The sequence below is a fragment of the Cyprinus carpio genome, chromosome B22, assembly GCF_018340385.1.
Source record: "Cyprinus carpio isolate SPL01 chromosome B22, ASM1834038v1, whole genome shotgun sequence".
NCBI classification, from domain to species: domain Eukaryota; kingdom Metazoa; phylum Chordata; class Actinopteri; order Cypriniformes; family Cyprinidae; genus Cyprinus; species Cyprinus carpio.
This window is the reverse complement of record NC_056618.1, coordinates 6,302,179-6,324,475: the sequence shown is the minus strand read 5'-3', so window position 1 is coordinate 6,324,475 and position 22,297 is coordinate 6,302,179. Positions and strand designations below refer to the sequence as shown.

The window sequence follows — 22,297 nt, the reverse complement described above, 5'->3', positions numbered from 1 at the left end:
CAGGCCGCAGTCCTCCACAACCGCTGACACATTCTGACACTGATAGATCCGCACGGAGGGCCGCTTTTAATTACCTTTTAGCCCAGCACTGGAGAGAGAGAGAGCGCGGTTAAGAGGCGGCCATCGGCCGAAAGGCAGCGACAGAGATGAATGCACAAGACTTCCCACGATCAATCAGCCACTCCGGCCTCCTCTGGATCATCTGTCACGTCCCCGAGGAAAAGGCTGAAAGAGAAAGCTCTCATTCTCACCCGTCTCAAAGAGAAAAGTCACAGAACGAGAAAGACAAGAGATAATAAAGAGAAAGACAGTTTCGAGGTGTTTAAGAGGAGAGTGTGATGGCGAAAAAGCTCAAAGTGTGCAAACACACACATGCTGAAATAGTTAGCAGGCTCTTATCGATCGCTTCTGTTGTGGTTTAATTGCAATTAAAGGTTGCAAATTGGCCTGTGGATCATTTTCACCAGCGTCAGGATGCATGAAGACATTGAAATCACACACACACACTTAACTTTACTTAACTAATTAAATTAGGACAAACTATAAACTTCTATTGTTTATGTTTAAAGCAAAGTCTAAGTCAACAAATTAACCCAAACCCCAAAGATAAAATAAAACTGGATGCTTTTTTAGATTTTATACAGAGGGATATATAAATATATAGACAGACAAATATACAGACAGACGACTCGACAGAAAGATTGAAGGAGAGACAGACAGATATATAGACAGACAAATTGATAGATAGACGAAGAGGCATACAGGTGACTGACAGATGGATGCAAAAATAGACAGATAGACATATATAGACAGAAAGACAGACATATAGACAGACAGATGAACTGATAGATGGATGGATAGAAAGAGAGACATAGAGAGAAATAGACAGAGATAGAAAGAGACATAGATAGATAGATAGATAGATAGATAGATAGATAGATAGATAGATAGATAGATAGATAGATAGATAGACAGATGTGCAGACCTCGAAATATAAAGGTCTCCATATGAACAAGCAGCTCTCAGTTCTTCTGCGTCTGATGCTCTGTTGACTGGTTTTGATGCCTGAGCAGTTTCATGGTCACTGATTGCTGCTCGACCTTGCTCTCGGTCTTGCGTTGGCCGCTGTCAACATGGTCATATGGCCCTGACCTGTGACATCACTCAAGACCACCCGCAGATAGACGAGGAATGTTGAAGTCAATTCGCTGCGCGTCTGAATTTCAGCCAGTGCCAATCAATCAAAACATCATCCGGAGCTTTGCTCAGATCATTTATGGAAATGCAGAGCTGTCTAGCTCACATTTTTTAAAATCCAAAGTGCCAATACACAATCTTCTGATATTGGGCTGCCTCTAATCCGTGTGATTTTCAGTCTCTGTGCTACAAATAAATTGAATGCGAGTTGAAATCTTGAATATTTGTATGTATAACTAAGTTTTTATGTTTACATTGCTAGGGCATCACTATGCAGTTGCTAAGCTGTTTTAGTGTGTTGCTATGCGATTGCTTGGGAATTCTAATTGGTTACACACTGGCCAAAGTTTAATACTTCATTGGGACTGTTCAAATCACCCTAAACAAAAAATAAATGTTTCTAAATCAATTAATAACATGCATGAGTGTGCCAATAAGTTTCTAAATCAATTAATAATATGTGTGAGTTTAATGTTTCTAAATCAATAAAAATTGAATTAAATGTTAACTGAAATAAAATATATAAACATTTCTTATTTTAATTTTGATGTACAAAAATAACAAAACCAAAACTTAAATGAATAAAAGCTAAATAGACATATTAACAAACTATTAAAATGACAAACCACAAAAAAATTACTAAAAATACTATAAATTAAATGACTGAACTAAAATGACAAAATTGCATTAAACTAAAAATGGAAAAATAAAAATGGCTTAAAAATATTAACAAGAACTATAATATCTCAATACTAAAACAACACTGCAAATTACAAGTCAGATTTGGTTCGATACTGATCTCGTGTTACGATGCATTCACTTTCAAATCATTACTTCTAAGATACACAATAAACCGTTAAAAAGGACTGTTCATTAAAATGCTAAATCTGGCATTACATAATTATATTGGACACATATATGCTTGTGGTCTGATGTGCCTCATCTACAAAGTTTTAAATATTGTATAGGCCTATATTATTTTTTAATAATATGTTTCAATTCCAAATGTGTGACCTTACCATATTTGATACGCCCTTACTATACTTGATGCAAAATTTTAACTACTTGTATCCCTATATATTGTAAAATTATATATTATTACAGCCCTAATAACATATAAATCAATATATTCTAAGGCAGACTATCAAATATGTATGAATAAAGCAGCATGAAGTGTGTTTGACCTTTGTGAATGTGACATGTCTCTCAGGGAACACACGTTTGTTGACATGACGAGCTCTGAGAGCTTACACCTGCCCATGACGCCATGAACCTGCATCAACGCATGCAGGGAACGTCCGTCCACGGGGGTCACGGCCAGTGTGTGTGAGATGGACGTTCAGAGCTTGTACTCGAACCCCACGGGATCTGCAGCATTCTTTGCAGACTGCGAGGCGGTATCAGAGATGGAAAAAATCTCCCGATGTGGCGTCGAGTTTCCCGTTATCTGATGGAGTGCTGCTGGATGATGAGCCGGGACACAGCAGCCTCTGCTGACACTCTCATGATGACAGGACACAGCGGAAGAGAGACCTGCAGTGAGTGTGTGTGTGTGAGTGTGTGTGTGTGAGAGAGAGAGAGAGAGAGAGAGAGAGAGAGAGAGGCCACTCATGCGTTTCTTCTCTGGCCTGGACTGCAATCAACTAAAAGTACAAAAAGAAAAGGTGCTAAAATTATTATAATGTATGAGGGTCATGTATAAAGCAAAATAAATCTATATATAGAGATTGTTATTAAAATAGAAACTAAAACTAAATTTTACATTTAAAATAATGCATTTAATTTTAGAAATGAAAATAATCTATAGCTTTCATTATAATTAAAATGCATTGTATGTATAGACATATGTGCATATACAGTTATCAGATATAATTACTGTTTAGTTAATAAAATATTTAAATAATATTTACAAATAATCCATGCATTTAATTATATAAATAAAAATGATCAGAGGTAAAAAAGCTAAATAAATAAATAAAGGAATATTATAAAATGTATTAATCTTTATACAGTCTGTAAAGAATGCAAATGAAATTATATAACTCAAATGTTAAACCTCATTTTTACAGCTGGCTTGAGGCTGTTTGCAAAGAGACATTCAAATTAAGTAATCTAAAATAAAAATTATCAGCAGATGAACCAAAGAGGTTATAAAAATGCATATTCACATAGTGTACCTGGAAAGTAGTGATTTCTTGTAGACAAGAACATTCACTCCAACTTTGTGGGGTTATCTAAACATTTTAAAGTGTTGACTTAAATGTTCTGAACGACCCCAATGAATTTCATCAGCACAAGTCATTAACTTTTAAACCTCACAAACTCATTTGTGGGAGCTCAAATCCTCCTTTCCATAAGTGATGACATTCTATCGTGAACAAACATCTTTAATTAAAACATCCTCCCCGTCTGATCCGCACGTTTGATTCAGACGTGATTCTCAGAGGTGCGGTGAGAGTGACGGATGAAGGGACTGAAGCCTGTGTGAAGTGGTAGAGCCACGGATGGGCCACTTCTGGTCTCAGCCCAAAAGCCCTGATGTTGGCGTCAGCGCCGGCTCAATTACCAGTCAGGAATGCTATCTTTCTAATGGACTCTGATAGGAGAATAATCCAAATGCAGGCTTTTTAATGACTTCTGCTTTAATTAGTGATGGTATTAAAGGTGATTTGGTCTTCCTATTGTGCTCAGATCTTTTGAGCGAGTGATCACGAGTTTTGGATGGCTGCTATTTGCATCGTGAAGCTGTGTGAAAGAAGTTTTTATGAGCTCAGGACTGAAGACTGAGCTGGGAATGAACCAAATAAGTCTAAAACCGAAGTCAAGGCCAATGTCAAAGAGTTAGACATGCACGAAACGATGAAAGATTCTCACATATTGATTTAGTCTGGTAAATGCCTCACTGTTTGGTATTTTGAGTTTTGAGAATCAAACTCATAATTTGTACAGCTATAGAAGACCTAAATTACTTTTATTTTATTAATTTGTTTTGGACATGCCGTCATAGTTTCCTTCATTATTTATTTATTTTATTATTTTGTTTTGGACATGCCGTCATAGTTTTATTTATTTTTTTTTTTTTTTTGTGTTTTTTTTTATTAAGTATGGAGAATAATGCTGTCAGAATCACTAATTACCAAATCAAAGATCAATCAAAGCCATCTCAAGTTACCACTGGTGTTCCTCAAGGTTCAGTTTAGGGCCCTCTTCTGTTCATTATTACATACTGCCCCTTAGTCATATATTGTTTTTTAGGAAATGTGGTATTAAAATTTAAATAGTCACATTTATTCACATTTAAATATTATAATAACATAATATAGAATATCTATTTGTCTATGGAAAAAAATGGACAATTTTGTTTTTAAAATAGTTTTTTTTTTTAAATATTAAATAAGTTAAATATATCATTAAATATGTCATTATTAAATGATATTAAAAAGATTTAGAATATATTAATAATAGATGCTTTTATATAATACATTTCATTTTTTAAATAATATTTACACACTATTTACTTGAAAAAATGCCACAGAATCCATTGACATTCATCTTGCAAAATCTACAAAAATATGGTAAGAGAAAAATGTGTTCAAGATAAGACAAACAATTCAGTCAGACCTGCTCAGATTTTCCCCAGATTTAAATGGGATGTGAAGGAACCTTGAAGGAACCTCAGTGACCAGCATGTGACCTTTGAAAAGAAGTGAGAAGAATAAATATTTTTAGTCATAGTGAAAGGTCATGTCATCACATTGAGGTCAGCGGTGGTCAGCAACTCCTCAAAACACAGTATCAGAGTGTAGCGAATAAATTACCTGTGTACGTTATGATGTTTGCTTCAGCAGTGAAAAAGAACAGAAGGTAAAAGAAGGCTCTGAGCCACACCAATGGAAGTTTCCAGAAAATACTAAGTTCAGTATGCAGGTTTCAGTATGCTGTGCACTGCCTCCCTCTAGTGTTCAGCAGGAAAAACTGTCATTGAAACCCAATCAAGCAGTTGAAGTTACTTTGACAGTAGGAGTAATTTAGTAACAATAAGAGTTACTCACAGTATCTGTGCTGTCACAGTATAGTAAACACATTTCTAGCGTTCTTGTATGAGATCTCTTTAGTCACTTGAGTTGTAAGATCTCTGTGCTCTACATCAAATATTAAAGTTTAGGGTTGTATAAATAATCCATCGCTCTACAACAGTTGACATTTGTGACTCCTGCAAAATTCTGGAAATGCCAAATATAAGTCTTATCATGCTGAGCCACCGTTTCCTTATCAATATCAGCAGTGAACCTGCAAACACACTCCCTACTATTCACAAAGGAACCGTCAGCATATACTGAAACTAGTCAAGTAATAAAAAGTAATTCACTTAAACAGCTTATTTAGATTTTATTAATAATATATTTAAAACTGTTCCATGCTACAGAATTAAACAATTATAGTATATAACTATATAGGATATACTATATTGTATAGTATTTATAAATGTTTGTTATCATTTGTAACAAATTGTTTGTGTGTGTGTGTGTGTGTGTGTGTTTGTGTGTGTTTGTTTTTTTTTTATATATATATTAAACATACTTAACTAAAAATATGCCAATAGAATATAATTTACAATTAATAAACCGATTGTCATCATGTTAATAAAAAAATAGTAAATGGACTATTTACAAAAAGTAAATCATAATACATAAAAACAACTAATGAAAAAAAATATGAAAAATAAAATTGCACACAAAAACTTTTTAAAACTTAAAAAAATGTGACATCGAAATTGTGACAGCACTTTCAATTATACTTTACAGTAACTTTCTATAAGAAGCAAAAGAGTAATACTGAAATGAACTAACTCAAAGTTAATACAGGTCAAGCGTTTGTGTCAAGCTGAATAAACAAGTTCATTGTGCAACTGGCACATTGGCCTTGGCAGTGGTGAAATCTGTGAGATTCACACACCTGTGGGCATCAGCCTTGAGAAAACACCTGTTCTGAGAATTTCTGCGGGCACATATATATGGATGGCAGAAGTGTTCAGAGTGCAGAAAGTCCAGACAGACTGCAAACATGCTGAGGATCCTGTTGTTGAGCGTGCTGGTCGCCCTGGGTAAGACGTTTGTCTGTTTCTATTGAGAGAATCATTTGCATTAAGCTTAGATTTTTCCAATTTAACAAATGCATGCAATACTCAGAACTTTAAAAATTATGTCTATATAAACTCAAACTACAGTAATACTGTAGTGCTAGCATGTCTAAATGTGTTTTTTGTATCCAGCGCTGGCTGAGCCCAGATATCTGGAGGAGGCCCCTGAGGAGAGGGTCGTTGGTGGAGAGGTGGCAAGACCCAACTCTTGGCCCTGGCAGGTAAAACATCTTAACAATAACTCAATAAATAAGCTGTTTTGGGTTTTTTTCCACCTCTAAATGGATATGATTGTAAAAGGTTAAGGTGGTCAAGATATTTTTCTTAATATGGTTGAAGGTTGCTGTCTCGCTAACAGTCTTGACAAAGATGGTCTACAAGGCGGGTTGGCAACAGCCCCACCATCATTAAAAACCAGCTTGATAAAAAGTAAAACCATTTCAAGCTGCATTTTCAGCATGAAATAAGTCCGGTCTATACTTATTGGGTTATTTTAATCAAGTTTCAAAGAACACTCGTATTGAAATAAGGGCGTTTTCTATTGCTTTCCCCCTCAAATCTTCTGATTCTCACAAATTCGTTGCCTCTTTCCCAGATCTCTCTCCAGTACCTGTCTGGCGGCAGCTACTATCATACCTGTGGTGGGAGTCTGATCAGAGCTAACTGGGTGATGACTGCCGCCCACTGCGTTGACACGTAATGAAAGTTTTCTGTATCTAGATGGTTAAAAAAATAACAAACACATCTGAAAACTCTGTGAGAGATCACATACAGTATGAAGTGCCTTCTTACTTTCATACGATTGTCGCAGTCTGCCCTCTGGTGGCAGCTATAACTCACGTTCAGTGTTTGCAAAACAATTAAAAGATAACGTGACACAATTCTGACTTGTTTTCTCATAGCTATAAAGTCAGAATTGCGGGATATAAATGCTATTTAATATGTTAAGTTGATATTTTTGCAATAAGTCGCCATTTCAAGATTCAAGTCTGACTGTTTTCCTCAGAAGAACTGCGAAAAAAAATCAGTCGGAACTGTATGGTGTAAAGTCAGAATTTTAAGATAAAATTATAGTGTTACGTTATTTTATTTTGTTAATTTATGGTTTTAAGTTAAAATTTTATGATTCGGAAGTGTGTGGTGTAAGGTTGGATTTTTAATTTAACTTGTTTAATAATGAATGAACTTTACATAGTTGTTTAATGTAATATAAAAATATATTTTCCTTCAGGAAAGCGTCTATGCAGACAAAATGTAATAAATCCAGAATTTATGCTTGTTTCCCGACTTTACCTTTGATCACTTGAACGTGTTTCCTGTGCAGCTCGAGAACTTGGCGTGTTGTCCTGGGTGACCACAACTTAAACACCAATGAGGGTCGCGAGCAGTACATGAGCGTCAGCGCCGTCTACATCCACCCCAACTGGAACAGCAACAGTGTGGCTTCTGGGTGTGTAAAGAATAAACATTACCTACGCAACATACATGACTGTGGCGACAATTATACACAATATATAATTACATGTGTAACTTTAACTCAACACACGACTATATTAACAATTATACATAACTTTAATGAACACTAAAAGTACTAAATTGACACATACATGGGGGAAGTCATGGCCTAGTGGTTAGAGAGTTTGACTCCTAACCCTAAGGTTGTGGGTTCGAGTCTCGGGCCGACGATACCACGACTGAGGTGCCCTTGAGCAAGGCACCGAACTCCTCAACTGCTCCCTGGGACCGCAGCATAAATGGCTGCCCACCGCTCCGGGTGTGTGTTCACAGTGTGTGTGTGTTCACTGCTGTGTGTGTGCACTTTGGATGGGTTAAATTCTGAGTATTCTGAGTATGGGTCACCATACTTGGCTGTATGTCACGTCACTCATATCAACACACAAATGTATCAACAACTATTACAAACTTTCCGTGGCATTCAGCTGTCAGAGATTTGCATCAAATCATTTTTTTAATTATTTAATTTAAGTGTTTCTTCTTTCGTTTTCTTTTTTTTTTGAGTCTTAAACACATTAAATATGTGGCCTATGTGAATGTATTTTCTTGGATTGAAATACATAGAGCTAAATATATTTTTAAATGCTTTAAAAATTTAATTATTTATATTTATAAAATAATGTGATGTAATTTATTTTATATGTTTTTTTTTTTTTTTTTATTTATTTTTGTTTTTTTTTTGTATAATTTTAAAAATATTTAAATATATTTTTAAAAATTGCTGTATGGGAACAATGACCAGCTGAGTAATTATTCCTAACACATTAAATACAGTAATCTCAATATATCATATATCAAAAGTTATGCAATATAACTTTGACCCAGCATATACAATATATCTACAATTTAAATTTTCCCGCTTACTTGACTGTATCAACTTTTAGACCTAATTTTAATGCAACATAACTGTACAATTACACACATCAGCACTACATCCATGATTGTATCAAAGATTTTCTATTGTGGTTTTTCTAAATTTATTGATAACTGTTGTGTAATATATGTTTTAGATTTTACTTTTTGTGTGTCCGTTCTGTGCATTTCAGATATGATATCGCCCTTCTGCGCCTGTCCTCCAGCGCCTCTCTGAACTCATATGTGCAGCTGGCCAGCCTGCCTCCCTCTGGACAGGTTCTGCCCAACAACAACCCCTGTTACATCACCGGCTGGGGCCGCACACAGAGTCAGTTTAGCTTCAAGTACAACAAATCAGCCATGATGTTGCCTGAAATCATTCCTAACTTATTTCTATTTAATTTCTCTGCTCTGATCTTCATGCAGCTGGTGGGTCACTCTCAGCTCAGCTGAAACAGGCCTCTCTGCCCGTGGTCGACCACAGTACCTGCTCTCGTAGTGACTGGTGGGGAAGCACCGTGAAGAACACCATGGTTTGCGCTGGTGGTGGAAGCGACTCTGGATGTAATGTAAGAAAGACTCTCAAACAGAGAGTTCTCAAAAAAAAATCTCCTGTGAGAAGTTATTTGGTAATGCAGTAAAATGTTTTATTTTGGCCCGTTTTTAGGGTGACTCTGGTGGCCCTCTGAACTGTCAAGTCAGCGGTCAGTACGTTGTCCATGGTGTGACCAGCTTTGTGTCTTCATTGGGTTGTAACACCGCCAAGAAGCCAACAGTCTTCACCCGTGTGTCTGCCTACACCAGCTGGATTAGTGGCGTAAGTGCAATTCATAAGATCTCATCATCATTATTATAAACTTTACATATGTAATTAACAAGCAATAAATATCACGACTGTATTTTTTTTAATACTATTAAAATATCATGTTTCTTGTGCCATTTTGTTCATTTCAGATCATTGGATAAGCAGGAAAAACTGAGATGATGAGAGAAAAACATCCTCCATTTAGCAAGTTTTAACATCTGCAGTGGCTAAAAGTACAATAAACGTTTCATCTAATCTTGGGCTGCTTTGGAATCATTTTCAAGATTGTGTCCATGTTTAATCCAGTTTGATCAAAACATTAAAAAAAATTCAGTGGTGCACTTAAGTATCCAACGTTTTATTATCGCTTTATCTTAAATGAACATGTATTCAACAAGCTGTAACACTTGTTTTATTTAAACTGGTCAAATATTGCAAAAGAAAAATAAAACAAAAATAACCGTACAATCTCTTTCAAAGAAGTTATTACTGAAAACGGAGAATAATTCAAAAGGGAGCATCAACAGCATGAGACATACAATGCAAAAACTCTCACCATAAACATTTGACCCCTCAATGTACAGCCACTTTCAAAAGAAAACATAAGAAAAGTTTAGTTACCATTAGAATTCATACAGAGGACTCTGGAATTTTATTGGTATTGGTACTGACTTTTTGGTAACAAGACAACATTATTATAGCTATTACACAAAACGTATGATGCTGGACGACAGAAAAAAACAAGATAATGGAAAGAAAACAAAAGAAACAACAAAACCTGAAGCAGGCTCATTAGCACATCACTTATAGTGATAATGAAACATTCCACTTAAATATAATGTTTCCAAGATACATACTGTAGTGTTTATTGTATAAGGTCCATTTGCTAACAAATTGAGGACTGCAATCCTTTTCCACAAAAACACATTAATCACACACACATACAGTATGTATATACAATATGTGTGGTATATATAACACCAATGTGTATGTACTATCATACAAAATGTGCAATACTCTCTAAAACCGTTCACAGTTATCTCAGCTACTATTTCTGTTGTGAGTTTCATTTTTGTACCAGGGATACCTTCCTGCCCAGGCCCAAAGCCTGTATTTCTTTCACTCTCTGCAAGAAAACAAAGAAATCACAGAAGGTTTTAGCAACATTAAATGCTAACATGAACAGACAAGCAACACTGATGATAGTGTTTGAAACCGGAGAGGAGTTATGAGTGGCAGTGAAGCAACACAACCAAAGCTGCTGATATTTACAATATGGCGTATGTCTCGATTATATTCATACTATAGTGTTTATACTATTAACTATTATACTACTACTAACTTTTTTTTCAGTGATCAGTAAGTTAGTTCTCCATGAAATGTAAAGTATTACCTACTCAGACATTATGCAATTTCGGACACAGCAAAGCATTTCTAATCAATCGCATTAAAAATAAAAGATAAAAGTCCAACAAATATATATATATATATATATATAAAGATTTTTATAATGTTTAAATAAAAAATAAGTTAATGTATATATATATATATTTATATATATATGCAATTTAATTTATTTTACTGCAAACTCTTAAGATCACATCAATTGTACACAGAGGCCACATAACTTCGATCAACATGTTACTTACCACGGATTGTAAGTCTGAATGTCTTATATTTAGTCTCTCGGCTGCAGATGACCTGTAGTTTATAAACACCAGTGTGTTCAGTTCTGGTGTTTGTGATGGTCAGAGATCCAGACTCATAATTCAGATTCAGTTTGCCTCTGAATCTCCCGTCAGCATAATCATATGTAGAGATCTTTTCCTTTGTTTCCCCTTTGGCAATTGGGCAGTCTTCAGGTCCAAACATCCACAGTACAAGGTCATCTTCTTGAATTTCAATATCAGTGTTCAGCGTGACTGAATCTCCCTCCACCCCTGACACAGTCTTCTCTTTATTTTGTCCCAGCACCACATAAAAGAAAACAACATGGGCGTTATAACAGGGAATATTACTGCAATATTAATATTACTGAATAATGCTACAGTTACATTGAAGGTAAATTAAAGCACAAGTGTTTAAAAGCTAATTTTCATTCATTCACTTCCTCAGACAAAACCATTGTGATTGTTAGCATTCATCAAAACATATTATCTGAACATTTAATTGTTACAGCATCACATTACTCACCGTGGACAATAACCATGAATCTCTTGCATGTGCTCTTTTTGCCGCTGGTAATTTGAAGTGTATAAACATCTGAATGAACTCTGCTGATGTTCCTGATGGTCAGATCTCCAGTTTGCTGGTTTAACATGTGTTCTGTTTGATTATCTGGATTTGGAGTTTATTAGAATAATGTCTGATTGTTGGCTCGGTTGAGTTCGGCGATTAAAATGTCTTTATCGCTAAACTTCCACAGTATCCTGCCGTCATTCCTCAGCTCAGGAACATCAGTTTGTAGAGTGACAGAATCTCCCACTGTATGTTTCAGCATATTCACTGCACAAAGTCACAGAGCAACATAGGAGTGTTAATGTGCAGCTGAGTGATACAGTGTATTGAATACTGATTATAATTGTTTTTTTGTCAAGAATGCAGAACTCATTCACAGTGATCTTAACCTGAAGTGATTGAATGACAGCTTAAGTAATAATAAAAGAAGCGCTCTTTGGATAATTTGCAGATTGAAGTTTCATTATGCTAATAGACATGCACTGCAAACCGGAATTGAGTTTGAAAAAGCAGTGACTGTAATATAACTGTATAATAATTTGTACTTTATAAGATATACATTTTTAGCTATATTGTGCAGGTACAATCCAGCTTATTTGTTATTGTTTAAAAATGTATTATTTTGAGTTACTCACAGCAAACCAGAACATTGAATTTCTTGTAGGAGACTTCATTGCTGCTCTTGATCTGCAGTTCGTAAACTCCAGAGTCTGTGCTTTTAGTGTTCATGATGGTGAGATCTCCAGTTTGTTCATCCAGCCGCAGTCTGCGTTTGAATTTCCCGTTGTTAACATTGTAGATGCTGTTGTCACTGCTCTTTCTATTAACTGTGGCTATGATGGCATCTTCAAACATCCACAGTATCTCTTCATCTTCCTGTAGTTCAGTGACACCGGTCTGCAGATGGACAGGTTCTCCCTCCGTGATTTTTTGTGTGTCCTCTTCATGTAACAGAAACATGAAAATGTTTACATGTAAATCGGCAGATGAACAACTTAACATCTACTAAAGAGCTTAAAAGGAATAAAGTAATATTTGTAGTATAAAGGATATTATAATAAAGGTTATTTGAAATATTTTAAAAACATCACCTCGTACAATAACTTTGAATCTCTTATTTTTTGCTTTGCTGCCAGTGATCTTCATCTGATAATCTCCAGAGATTGGGATCCTGATGTCGCTGATGGTCAGATCTCCAGTCTGATGGTCCAGCTGTAGCTTGTCTCTGAATCGCTCATCATCGGTGTATGAGATGTTACCAGCCTTTTTGTAGATCTGAGCGATGACTGTATCTTGAGGTCCAAACATCCAGAGCACTTCATTGTCTCTCTGGATTTTAGTTGCACCTGTGTTCAGCGTGATGGAATTTCCCTCCGACACTGACATCATTTTCTTTTCTGTCTCAACATCAAGTGAATGGAGAAGATGTAAAATGTTTTAACATGGAAGATCATGAAAAAGCTTGTACATGAATGAGCAAGGATGAAAGGGTTAAACAATTCTACTCCTACGCATATTTACTGTAGATAACACTCACCTTTTCGTTTTTTAGAGTATTTTAACATGTAGCACATTACACCCAAAGCTACAGCCACTAACAGCGGGACACAAAGACAAATGAGCACAATATAACCAGTGGACAGACCCGGATCTGGAACAGCTGAAGAGAGACAAACACACGAACGATTTCATTATGAGGGAACATCTAAAGTACACTCTTTTAATGTGAGTTGACATGAACTACGTACCGACAAAAACATTGAATCTCTTGTAGAGTGTTTCTTTACTGTTGGAGATCTGTAGTTGATAAACTCCAGCGTCTGAGGTTCTGATGTCTCTGATGGTGAGAGATCCCGTCTGATTTTCCAGATGTAGTCTTCCTCTGAATATATCATCTGAATTCAGTGTGATCTCATGAATCTTAATGTTCATTTCAGCTATAACGCTGTCTGGATTTGTAGGTCCAAATGTCCACTGTATTAGATCATGTTTCTGTGAATCAGTAACACCAGTGTGTAGAGTAACAGAATCTCCTTCTTTCTTGTTTTCTAACCCTGCAAAAATCACATCTGGAAAACAAAAATGTCCACTGTATTAGATCATGTTTCTGTAACATAAAAAATAGTGTACAAATATCTGAGCTTCTCACCATGGACAGTAACACTGAAAGTTTTGAGGTAGGTCTCGTCGCTGATGATCTTTAGATGATAATCTCCAGAGTGTTTGGTTCTGATGTCACTGATGCTCAGAGATCCAGTCTTATTGTCCAGCTGCAGTCTGTCTTCAAACCTCCCATCATCAACATCATATAATGAGACTGCCTGAGTTTTCCCATCGATTTTAGCAATGATAGTGTTTTGAGATCCGTACATCCACATCAAGAAAAATATTCTCTGTATTTCAGTGACATCAGTGTGTAGAGTGAGAGAATCTCCCTCCTTCACTGAGACTTTTTCCATGTCCCCAAACACACCTGCAGAACAAAACGAAACAGCTAATTTAAAAAAATAATAATAATTTATATCATTAAACTACATTATTACTGCAATAAATAATTTAGGATGATGCCAACTGACGTTAATAGAGCCCACAATATAATACAGAATAATTGTCACATGTTTGTTCCGGTTTTCCTTTTTTGGTCATGTTTCCTGTTCCTGTCCCCAGGTGTGTCCCATTGTGTCATGTGTTTAAATAGTGTTCCCTGTGTTTAGTTCCTGTGTATGCTGTTAAATGTCTTTTTGTTCCTGTGTATGCCTGTTAATGATTAAATGCTATATCTTGAAGAATTCTCCTCCGTCTCCTCACTCCTTCCCGAGTGTATCATGACAGAACAGCAGACCAAGTAACATAAGCGGCACCCCTTTCCCCCTTGTTTTTTAATGAAGTATTTAGTTTTGTTTTTTCCCGCTCGTTCTGCCGCACTTAAATGGAAGAACGGGCAATGTTCATTACATTGGCTCAAGCGAGCCCAGACCCCATCAACTTCACGAGGGCATTCATGCCGGTCACTCTTACCAGCTCCCTCGAGGGGGAAACCTTGTGACGCTGTTCAGGATTCACGAGGGCATTCATGAGCTCCCAGACACAGGAAACGTATCATATATCACTGGGCAGGATCCAGTGTCTGCACAATATGATGGTAGTTCGACATTTTCCTAACTTCCAAGTTTTGTGATTTTTTTTTGTATGTGTGTTTTTGTCTGAGTCGCTTTTTTTTGAGTATAGGCTTAAAAACATGGACATAGTGTCCGTGACGAAAACCCGGGGGTTCCTAAGAGCGTTTTTGAAGCACAAAGTAGGCCACGGAATAGTGCCTGGTATCCAAATGAAGGCCCACCTTCTGAAATACGAAATGTGTTGTGATTGGTTAGGATGAGGCCAGTGTGATTTGTGATTTGGTTAGCACAATGGGTCAGTGTGTGTTGTGTTACTTTAGTCTGGTCCTGTGTTGTGATTAATTAGCTTGGCGTGTGTTAAAGTCAAGTCAAGTCACTGTTATTGTCACATCACCACAGCACATGTGCCTTGGTAAGTGAAATTCTGTTGGGAATGCTTGCTACCTTCAGAAATTGCAGAAAGCTGGGCCAGTGTGTAACATGGTTAGCCATACAGATTGGTCAGCTGGGTCAGTGTGTGTTGTGAAAGCTTGGCCAATATGCACTGTGCTTGGTTAGCTGGGTCATCAAGTCAAGTCAAGTCATAGTCACACACACAGTGTGTTCTATTAGACAAACTAACAATTAACACTACACACTTATACACAATATGTACACAGTCATACAGTTTAGCAAACTACACATTAACATACACATTATACACAGAATGTACACACATACATTCTACATTATGTAAACACATAATACACACGCATAAAACATACACACGCATAAAAATATGGTAAGGTGCAACAGAGTGTACATGAACCGGATACAGAAATGTCATGGATGTGCATCGGATGGTATCCAGTGGTAACAGGTAGGTTATTGTATTAAATGCAGTGTGTATGTATAGTCCAGTGTTGAGCTGTTAAAGTTAAAGTGCAGTGTGTGGCATACCATATTGTGGGAGTATGCTGTAGGGGGCTGTAGGGTGTATTAGTTCTGACTGTTCATTAGTCTGATAGCCAGAGGGAAAAAGCTATCCCTCAGTCGGCTAGTGCACGATTGGATGCTGCGGAGACGTCTTCCCGAGGGCAGCAGAGAGAGCAGTCTGTGGGATGGGTGGCTGGAGTCACTGATGATCCTCCGGGATTTCCTTATACACCGCCTGGTGTAGATGTCCTGGAGGGAGGGAAGCTCACCTCCAACAATGTGGCTGGCAGTTGGCACGACCCTTTTCAGAGCTTTGCAGTTGCCAGCAGTGCTGTTTCCAAACCAGGCAATGATGCATCCAGTCAAGATGCTCTCTGTAATGCAGGTGTTGAATGCTGGGGCTCATTCCAAACTTCCTCAGCCATCTCAGAAAAAAGAGGCGCTGATGTGCCGCCTTCTTCAGGACTGCGTCAGTGTGTGTAGACCAGGTGAGATCCTCACTGATGTTAATGCCCAGGAACTTGAAGCTGCTTACCAGCTCCACAGGTGTCTTGTCGATGGTGATGGGTGTGTGTTCTCTTCTCTGTCTCCTGAAATCCACCACCAGATCCTTGGTCTTGTCGATGTTGAGTGAGAGGTGGTTCTCCTGACACCATTTAGTCAGGGTGCTCACTTCCTCTCTGTAGGCCGTCTCATCGTTGTCGGTAATCAGGCCTATCACCGTTGTGTCGTCAGCGAATTGGATGATGACGTTGGAGCTGTATGTGGCTGTACAGTCATGTGTGTACATGGAGTACATGAGTGGGCTGAGGACACAGCCCTGAGGAGCACCAGTGTTGAGGGTCAGTGGGGATGAAGTGTTGTTGCCCATTCTGACCACCTGACTTCTGCCTGTCAGGAAGTCCAGGATCCAGCTGCACAGAGATCTATTTAGTCCCAGAGTCTGGAGCTTCGCAACAAGTGTGGCAGGCACTATGGTGTTAAATGCTGAGCAGTAGTCCACAAACAGCATTCTCACATAGGTGTTCTTATTTTCCAGGTGGGAGAGAGCAGTGTGTAGGGTTAAAGCAATAGCATTGTCTGTAGAATGGTTGCTACGATATGCAAATTGTAGCGGATCCAGTGAGGCAGGCAGGCAGAGCATGTGCTGAAGATGGGTGATTTTGTTTCATGTGATTTTGTTTTTCTTTGGTTTGGGCACAATGGTGGATTTTTTTGAAGAAAGAGGGACAGAGCTGTATTGAGAGCTTTTTTGAGGGATGTGTGTCTGTGAAAATTGGCTAGTTGGAATGCGCATGCTGGCTAGCCTGGGAATGCCAGTTATTAAGTCGGAAGGATCATACAGCCGCGACAGAGACGGAGAGGCACTCACATATTCTGCGCAGCCACGGGATGTTCTGTGTGGGCAGTAGCTGGTTATTAGCTCATCTGGTAGAGAGGCCAATTTACAGTCTGTTTATTTATGTTATGTTATTGATTCCCTGCCACATACTTCTTGGCATCGTTGGTGTTTGTTTGTTCTTCAACTTTGTTTTTGTATTGTCTTTTTGCGGCTTTGAATGATTTCCTGAGATCGTAACTGGCTTGTTTGCGATCATCAGCATTCCTGTATTTAAAAGCGGATGTCCGCACTGACAAGGCTGCTCGAACATTGCTATTAATCCACGGTTTTTGGTTGGGGTAGATGTGGATTGTTTCTGTTGGCACTACATCTTCTACACACTTCTTTATGAAACATGTTACAGTTTCTGAGTATGCCTCTATGTCGTCATCAGACGGTGCCCAGAACATGTCCCAGTCCACGTGATGAAAATTGTATTTTGGTATTTGGTTTGATTTGTACGGTCATGTATTAATTGTCCTGAGGGCGGGTCCTTCCCGTTTCAGTTTCTGCCTATAAGCAGGCAGAAGCAGAATGAAAGAGTGATCCAAATTGGCAAAAGGTGGGAGGGGGAGAGATCTGTAGTTGTCCTGAAAAGAAGAGCATCAGTGGTCCAGTGCACGATCACCACGTGTGTTGATGGTGATGTGTTGAAAATATTTTGGAGCTATTGTTCTGAAGTTGGTTTTGTTAAAGTCCCCCATAACAATAAACGCTGCATCTGGGTGCGCGGTTTCCTGCTCACTTATATTCCCATACAGTTCCTTGAGTGCCTGCTCTGAGTTGGCTTGAGGAGGAATGTAAACAGCGGTGATTATGACCGCTGTGAATTCCCTCGGTAGCCAGAATGGTCGACACAGAAGCATATGAAATTCCAGATCAGGGGAGCAGAAGGATTTAATAGAGTGTAGGTTCCTTTCATCACACCACAAGTTATTGATAAAGAAACAAACGCCCCCACCTCTTTCGTTCTGTCCGAGCGGTGCACGGAGAACCCCGTAAGCTCGATGGCTGAGTCTGGAACCACTGCAGACATCCAGGTTTCTGTGAGGCAAATAATGCAGCAGTCCCTTGTTTCTCATTGGTATAAGATACGTGCCTGCAGTTCACAGAGTTTGTTGTCCAGTGACTGAACGTTAGCCAGCAAAATGGTTGGGAGAGGAGGTCGGAGGGGACGACGTCTGAGTCTGACAAGGACGCCTGCTCTCTTCCCTCTTTTCCGGCGGCGTTTCCTCGGTTGTGCCCGTTCAGCCCAGACAAAGGGCTCTGATGCGGTGTCTGTAAACAAGGTGCCAACATTCAAGAACTGAAAGTCCCGTTTGTGTTTTGCGACATAGGAACCTATGCTTAGAAGCGTGTGTCTGTCGTAGACAGTTATACAAACAACATCCAACACGTAGAACAACAAAAAGACAAGTAAAACAAACGAAAAACTGCAAAGTTTACTCGGACCTCGCAACATGGCCGCCATGCTCGGCACCATCTTGGATCATCTTGGATCATGAGTCAGTGTGTGTTGTGACTGGTTAGCTGGGCCAGTGTGTGTTGGGATTGACAGCACTCGGTGCCTGGTCGGGAAATGTCATGCCCCTTACCATAGTCACCTGCTGCAAGCTTCAGTGTAAATATTGCATCAAAATCTAATCAATCTGACCTCGATTTAAACCTGGATGATTGTAACCACTATAAGTTTGTCTGTCTTAGGAAAGCTAGCACATCTCTGACATGGTGATAACACTCACTGCCTTTTCTAGTGCAGCTCAACCAGGTCTCATCCCATTCGTTGATATTTGTGATATCACAAATCCCGGCACTATAAGTTTGTCTGTTGGTTTGTTTAGTTTTTGAAAAGTGTCATCTCCCTTTGAATTGGACTTTGGCTTTGCATTTTTTAACTCAACTTTGCAGATTTTTTATACTCAAACAGCAACATTACAGAATGAGTTGTGTTGATAAGTTGATTGGTTTAACTCAATGTTGTCATGAAGGGTCAAATCAGCTATATAGACCAATTTCTTTTTTTTTGTACCAGGCTGTAAACTTTTATTTATTTATTTTTTCTGCTGTAAAGTTGGGCATTTTAACATGGGGAGTCTATGGAATTGAGTCCCTTTTGGAGCCAGCCTCAAGCAGCCAGTCGATGAATTGCAGTTTTTAGCCACTTCCTTGTTGGCTTCACGAGAGAGCAGGGGGGTATTCCAGAAAGCGTTGGTTGTTTTTATGTTTAGAGAGTAAGTAAGTGGATACCCTCAACTTTCGGTTCCAAAAACGGAGGTAACTTTCAGGGTATGTTAGTAGTCATAGCAACTCACTCTCGTGAACTTAACCTGCTCCGGAGCAGCTTCTGTTCCAGGGTTAGTTCACTTCAGCGAGCCTTCAGTGGGCGTGACAGATAGCACACAGCATTATATAATATTACAATAGTAATATACTTATTATATATATATATATATATATATATATATATATATATATATATTTTTTTTTTTTTTTTGATAGGTTAATGAGGAAGCACAATATAAGTAATAAATAAGGTAACATTATTCTAATATGATTATTTCTTTTATTGCCATATATAAGCGTTATCTGTATAAATTATAAAACATTATGACAAGGTAATGTTTAACTTATAAATATTTATTTATTTTATTTATTACATGTTATATTATCTCACACATGGATTTTCTATAATGTCTAAATTCTAAATCAAAATACATATCTGATATGACTTAATATATAATTAGCATAAAACAAAAAAAAGAATTCACATTCTCAAGGATTAAAGATTACATGGGAAAAAAATCACGGTCATCATTAGGTGGCGATATGCACTAACCATGTAAACAACTAATGAACGAAGAAAGAAACAGCTTGGCGAGCGTCCGTTTCCATAGTGACTCGTCAATTCGTCACTCTGTTGAGAATGTCTTGAGTCTTAACCAGGAACATACTCTGAGTTAAACACTCCCGGAGCATTTTTGGAACCACATACCTCGAGTAAGAGGGGTTAATCAACCGAGAGTTCAGGGTTTAGTTCACGGTAAGTTAACCCTGCTTTCTGGAATACACCCCAGGAGGTTGCCTTGCCGCTTGGTGTAAACACAGAGAGAGCCCATGGAGCTGCTAAGCTTCGTCAGATCGCGTAAATCAGCGGAAAATGAATAGAAATGTTGATTCTGTCTGAAGCAATATTAAGAAAACAAGAGTAAATATATCAATCTCTCCATGTTTATACATTTTTGGATTATAATCTCTTATTGACGCTGTTCAGTGAATCTATGTGAACACAAATAAACCGCTGCTGACATGCGTGGTGAATTTCTATTCTAAATCTGACATAATAGAGATTAATTATTTTGCACTCCTGACATAAATTACTAAATTACTGTTACTGCAACAACGTTTTATCAAAACAGTGGTCAAATATCAAAGCTATAGAGTCTTCAATATTTCTACTGACTGCAGTTTGTCCAGAGTGTGATGTTTAACGTGCTGTCAAAGTGAAACAAAAGTAATCTGGGGCCGTCGCCAATCTTTGACTTTAAGCCTTTAAGCATTGTCCCAATCCCATCCACCCAAACTGTGTTTTTCGCAGTTATTAAGTTTCTTAGTAAATAGTTTTCTTCCTCGTTTGAATATTTCAGGATCAGTAGCCTATCACAAAGAGGGGGAGCACACATTCCTTCGCGTTCACGCATCTGTTTTGAATCACAGACTTTGCGCTTTTGGTTGAACTTTTTTTGAGGTTATAAATACACGATTTGTATTACTATTCGAGACTCGTTGTATTTCGCTTCTTCTGCTGATTATATTCATGCGCAAGATATAAAAACATGAAACCGAAAGTACTGAAGAAATAAACCGAAAACTTACCGTCCAAAATGAATACGAAAGAAACAAATAAAAACACTTTCTTCATATTGCTGCAGGGTTCAAGATCCTGATCCTGACTCGAGTTCTCGTCCTGTCAGTTTGTCTTTTCTTACCAACACACCCAGTCTGACGCAGGGCCCGAGAGGGACTCATTTTTAGCCCTGGAATTTATACCTTTGACCGACCTACCTCCTTTTTTTTATCTATCATTCGCACGCATATCTCCAACAACTGAGGCTGTTGTTGTTTTTAGCAAGATGCCGCTGTCAGAGGAGTCAAAAGATAATTATGTCATCTACTGCCAGTTATCTTCAGAAATGGAAAATAAGTGAAAATTGTGATGTTTTAAGAAACTATTGTTTATTCTTGTATAGGCTGCTTGTAGAAATAAGTGTTTATTATTTAAGAAAATAAGGGACAGAATAAGGAATGCTCAAAATATGTGTACTGTACCATAATGCAGGCCTACAGTATATCTGCCTTATGTAAAATTATTTTAAAATAATTTTAATGTCATACAAAAAATGTCATCAGCCTGAGTAAATTGTACCATAATAGAATTGTGACTTCACAACAAGTGTAGAAGGCTAATTTAGGAGGCAAAAATAGTGTGAAATTAGAAATGGCATGAAGGTCTATGAAACGTCAGTCAATAAAGCATTCATGAATTCATGATTTTTCAGCCATTTCAATTAAAATTATCCTAAAATTGCTTTTATTACTCATTGTTGCATTTAGTCTGATGCTCCAGGCCATGCTTAACTCCTAATATTGCCGCTGCAGTGCTTGGGCCCATAATTGCTGCTTGCAGCTATATTTTATTGTTTTACTGCTATCACTGCCTGGTATTATAATAACTTGTAGCTTCTATTATTAAAAATGCAAGATGTGTTATTGACATGGGAAGCTGTAGCAAAAATGACAGTGCTCTAGCAACAGTAGCTTAATACATTAATACATGATAACTGACACTGAATGAGAATAAACACACAAAATAGAAACACAAAATGAAGATGATGTAATCAAGTTTCAGTGAAATATCTTCACAATCTTCTATGATGGCTGAATCTTCTATGATGTAAAAAAAAAAAAACAGATGATATTTGGTATTAAGGGACAAACTATTGCAATGCATCAGCATCTCTTAGAGATACTTCAGAGTAAAATAATCTAAAAAAACAAAATTTAATCAATTAATACATTTATTTAGTAATATATTTATAAATTTAGAATTTTATTAGCAAATGAGATGTTCAGAG

General features: G+C 37.6%; 3 protein-coding genes and 1 long non-coding RNA gene across 4 annotated transcripts; 1 reads left to right on the top strand and 3 right to left on the bottom strand.

The window, feature by feature from the left end:
* Positions 1 to 1,863: 1,863 nt before the first annotated feature.
* Positions 1,864 to 5,515, bottom strand: LOC122141792. Its single transcript, XR_006158103.1, has 3 exons — positions 5,016 to 5,515; positions 4,819 to 4,891; positions 1,864 to 2,840 (listed from the first exon to the last, which is right to left on the bottom strand). It is a non-coding gene; the product is annotated as an uncharacterized LOC122141792 (long non-coding RNA).
* Positions 5,516 to 6,152: 637 nt separating this feature from the next.
* LOC109064772 (chymotrypsin like elastase 1) lies at positions 6,153 to 9,767 on the top strand. The gene is made up of 8 exons (XM_019081804.2): positions 6,153 to 6,301; positions 6,470 to 6,558; positions 6,933 to 7,033; positions 7,662 to 7,787; positions 8,899 to 9,035; positions 9,134 to 9,276; positions 9,375 to 9,524; positions 9,662 to 9,767. The coding sequence occupies exons 1-8, from the start codon at positions 6,262 to 6,264 to the stop codon at positions 9,671 to 9,673; spliced, it is 798 nt and encodes a 265-aa protein (XP_018937349.2). The 5' UTR covers positions 6,153 to 6,261; the 3' UTR covers positions 9,674 to 9,767.
* On the bottom strand, positions 9,424 to 11,835 carry LOC122141791. Its single transcript, XM_042749945.1, has 3 exons — positions 11,706 to 11,835; positions 11,162 to 11,467; positions 9,424 to 10,638 (listed from the first exon to the last, which is right to left on the bottom strand). Exons 1-3 carry the CDS (start codon positions 11,830 to 11,832, stop codon positions 10,313 to 10,315), a joined length of 759 nt encoding a protein of 252 aa, XP_042605879.1. The 5' UTR covers positions 11,833 to 11,835; the 3' UTR covers positions 9,424 to 10,312.
* Positions 11,836 to 11,863: 28 nt separating this feature from the next.
* Positions 11,864 to 21,382, bottom strand: LOC109064771. The gene is made up of 7 exons (XM_019081803.2): positions 21,039 to 21,382; positions 13,900 to 14,223; positions 13,499 to 13,819; positions 13,288 to 13,410; positions 12,842 to 13,147; positions 12,386 to 12,691; positions 11,864 to 12,017 (listed from the first exon to the last, which is right to left on the bottom strand). Exons 1-7 carry the CDS (start codon positions 21,082 to 21,084, stop codon positions 11,866 to 11,868), a joined length of 1,578 nt encoding a protein of 525 aa, XP_018937348.2. The 5' UTR covers positions 21,085 to 21,382; the 3' UTR covers positions 11,864 to 11,865.
* Between the last annotated feature and the right edge of the window lie 915 nt (positions 21,383 to 22,297).